Consider the following 2121-nt stretch of genomic DNA (forward strand, 5'->3'; position numbering starts at 1 on the left):
CCCGTCTAGGCAGGTGGGCCCTGCACGGTCTGCCTGGAGCTCCCGCGGGCCCCTCTCCTGGAGCTCCCGGCCTGGAAGTGAACTTGCTGGTGGCTTTGACCCAGGGAGGACCCACTGGTGTTAGGCCTGCCCTGAGGACACACCCCCCACAGCCAGGCCACTGGAAAGTCCTACATGAAGCCTTGTTTTGCAACGTTAAGTTGAATATGGTGTTTTTTTTTTTGTTTGATTTTTAGAGAGAGAGGAAGGGAGAGGGAGTATTCCCAGACTGAGATAATAAAGATCTCTTTTAAAGAGGTTTTTTTTTCTTTTTACTTTCTTTTCCACCCTAGGCAGGTTTCCAAATGCGTTCCTTGGAGAAGTGGATGTTTATGCTGCTGGGGCATAAACCCCCACCCCCACCCACTCAAGCCCTCGGGGGAGGGGGAGCCCCGGGGAGGGAGGAGGAGGCTTTGGTCTCAGGCACTTGCCACCTGGCCGGAGAGGGGATCATGGATCAGCTGCCGCCTGCACGCCCCCTGCTGGGCGTCGAGCCGCAACACAGACATGCATGCGCCCTGACCGGGAATGGAACCCTGACCTCCTGGTTCTTGGGTTGACACTCAACCAGGAGCCATCCCGGCTGGGCCGGTCAAAGCTATTTTAAAAGCCCGTGCCCACCGGGAAGGAGACCCCACAGCGAGGCTCTCCTCGCCCCCTCAGCAGCCCCGGGCTATTGCGCGGTTTCAAAGCGGCCTTTTCTTTTGCCTCCCGCCCAGGTGTTGTTATTTCATGACCAGAATTACGGAATTCACTACGAGTACACCATCCCCGTGAACGCCACAGCTGAGAATCAGAGCGAACCCGAGAAACCCCACGACTCCTTGTTCATCTGGACCCACAGCGGCTGGGAGGGGTGCAGTGTGCAGTGTGGAGGAGGTGAACCCCGGGGTCCCGGCCCACGGGTGCGGGGTTTTGTTAAAGGAAGGAGGCGTGGATTCCGGCCACTCTGTGGTCAGGGCACAGAGGGGGACAGGCTGGGCACATAACCAGTGTTTGTTCATTTCAGAGAGGAAGGGAGAGAGAGAAACGTCAATGAGAGAGAGAATCATGGATCTGCTGCCCCCTGCATGCCCCCTACTTGGGATCGAGCCTGTAACCTGGGCATGTGCCCTGACCCGTAATCAAACCGTGACCTTCTGGTTCATGGGTTGACGCTCAACCACTGAGCCACACCGGCCGGGCAGCGGTTGCCTCTTTCAGGTCCTAGTCTAGAATTTTTCTCCTGCCCCGCACTGCCCTGCCCATGTCTTACACACCCTCCTGGCTGAGCTGATAGTTCTCCTGCCCTGACCACAGTCAGTTAACGACTCTCCGATCAGAAGACACCCCTGCAGGCCCCTCCACAGCGGGACCTAATGCCCCTCCCGAGGTGGCAGCCACAGCCTCTCAGCTCCCTGTGCGCTGGTTTCCAGGGGAACGCAGGACCATCGTGTCCTGCACGCGCATCGTGAACAAGACCACGACGCTGGTGAATGACAGCGAGTGCCCCGCAGCAAGCCGCCCGGAGCCCCAGGTCCGAAGGTGCAACTCACACCCATGCCAGGCACGGTAAGGAGCTGGCGTCTCCGGCGCCGGCCCTCTGGGGCGGGGCAGCAGCGCCCGTGTGTGGGGCGGAGTGATACAGTCGGTACAGGCCACTCTATGCCGCCTTCCCTTGCTGCTGAGGTGTCTGTGTGCTGGGAATACTGGATCTCTGGCTGCTAAGCCGGAACTGGGATGGAAATGTACAATCCCTCAGGCGAGTGTGGCTCAGTGGTTGAGCATCGACCTAGGAACCAGGTCACGGCTGGATTCCCTCAAGGGCACAGTCCCAGGTTGTAGGCTCAATCCTCAGTAGGGGGCGTGCAGGAGGCGGCCGATCCATGATTCTCTCTCATCGATGTTTCTACCTCGCTTTCCCTCTCCCTTCCTCTTTCTCTAAAAATCAACTTAAAAGGGGAGGGGGGATGGTTGTCTTTATCCCGAATGTTTTCCTTGATTTCCCCGACCCCCCTTCCATTTTCTTCAGCCCTCTTTTCCCATCAGGTCCCAGCAAGCTGCCTTTCCCTCCCAGGTTGCACGCCATTCACACCTCCTTAT

At 58.2% G+C, this 2121-nt stretch overlaps 1 protein-coding gene across 1 annotated transcript in view; it reads left to right on the forward strand.

The window, feature by feature from the left end:
- ADAMTS17 (ADAM metallopeptidase with thrombospondin type 1 motif 17) overlaps positions 1–2121 on the forward strand; it is an 86058-nt gene that overhangs the window by 67651 nt on the left and 16286 nt on the right. The window contains exons 18-19 of the mRNA XM_006771776.2: positions 759–918; positions 1455–1590. Coding sequence (XP_006771839.2) covers positions 759–918; positions 1455–1590 — 296 coding nt within the window. The remainder of the gene's footprint in view (positions 1–758; positions 919–1454; positions 1591–2121) is intronic.

This window comes from Myotis davidii, unplaced genomic scaffold, assembly GCF_000327345.1.
Source record: "Myotis davidii unplaced genomic scaffold, ASM32734v1 scaffold164, whole genome shotgun sequence".
Lineage (NCBI taxonomy): Eukaryota > Metazoa > Chordata > Mammalia > Chiroptera > Vespertilionidae > Myotis > Myotis davidii.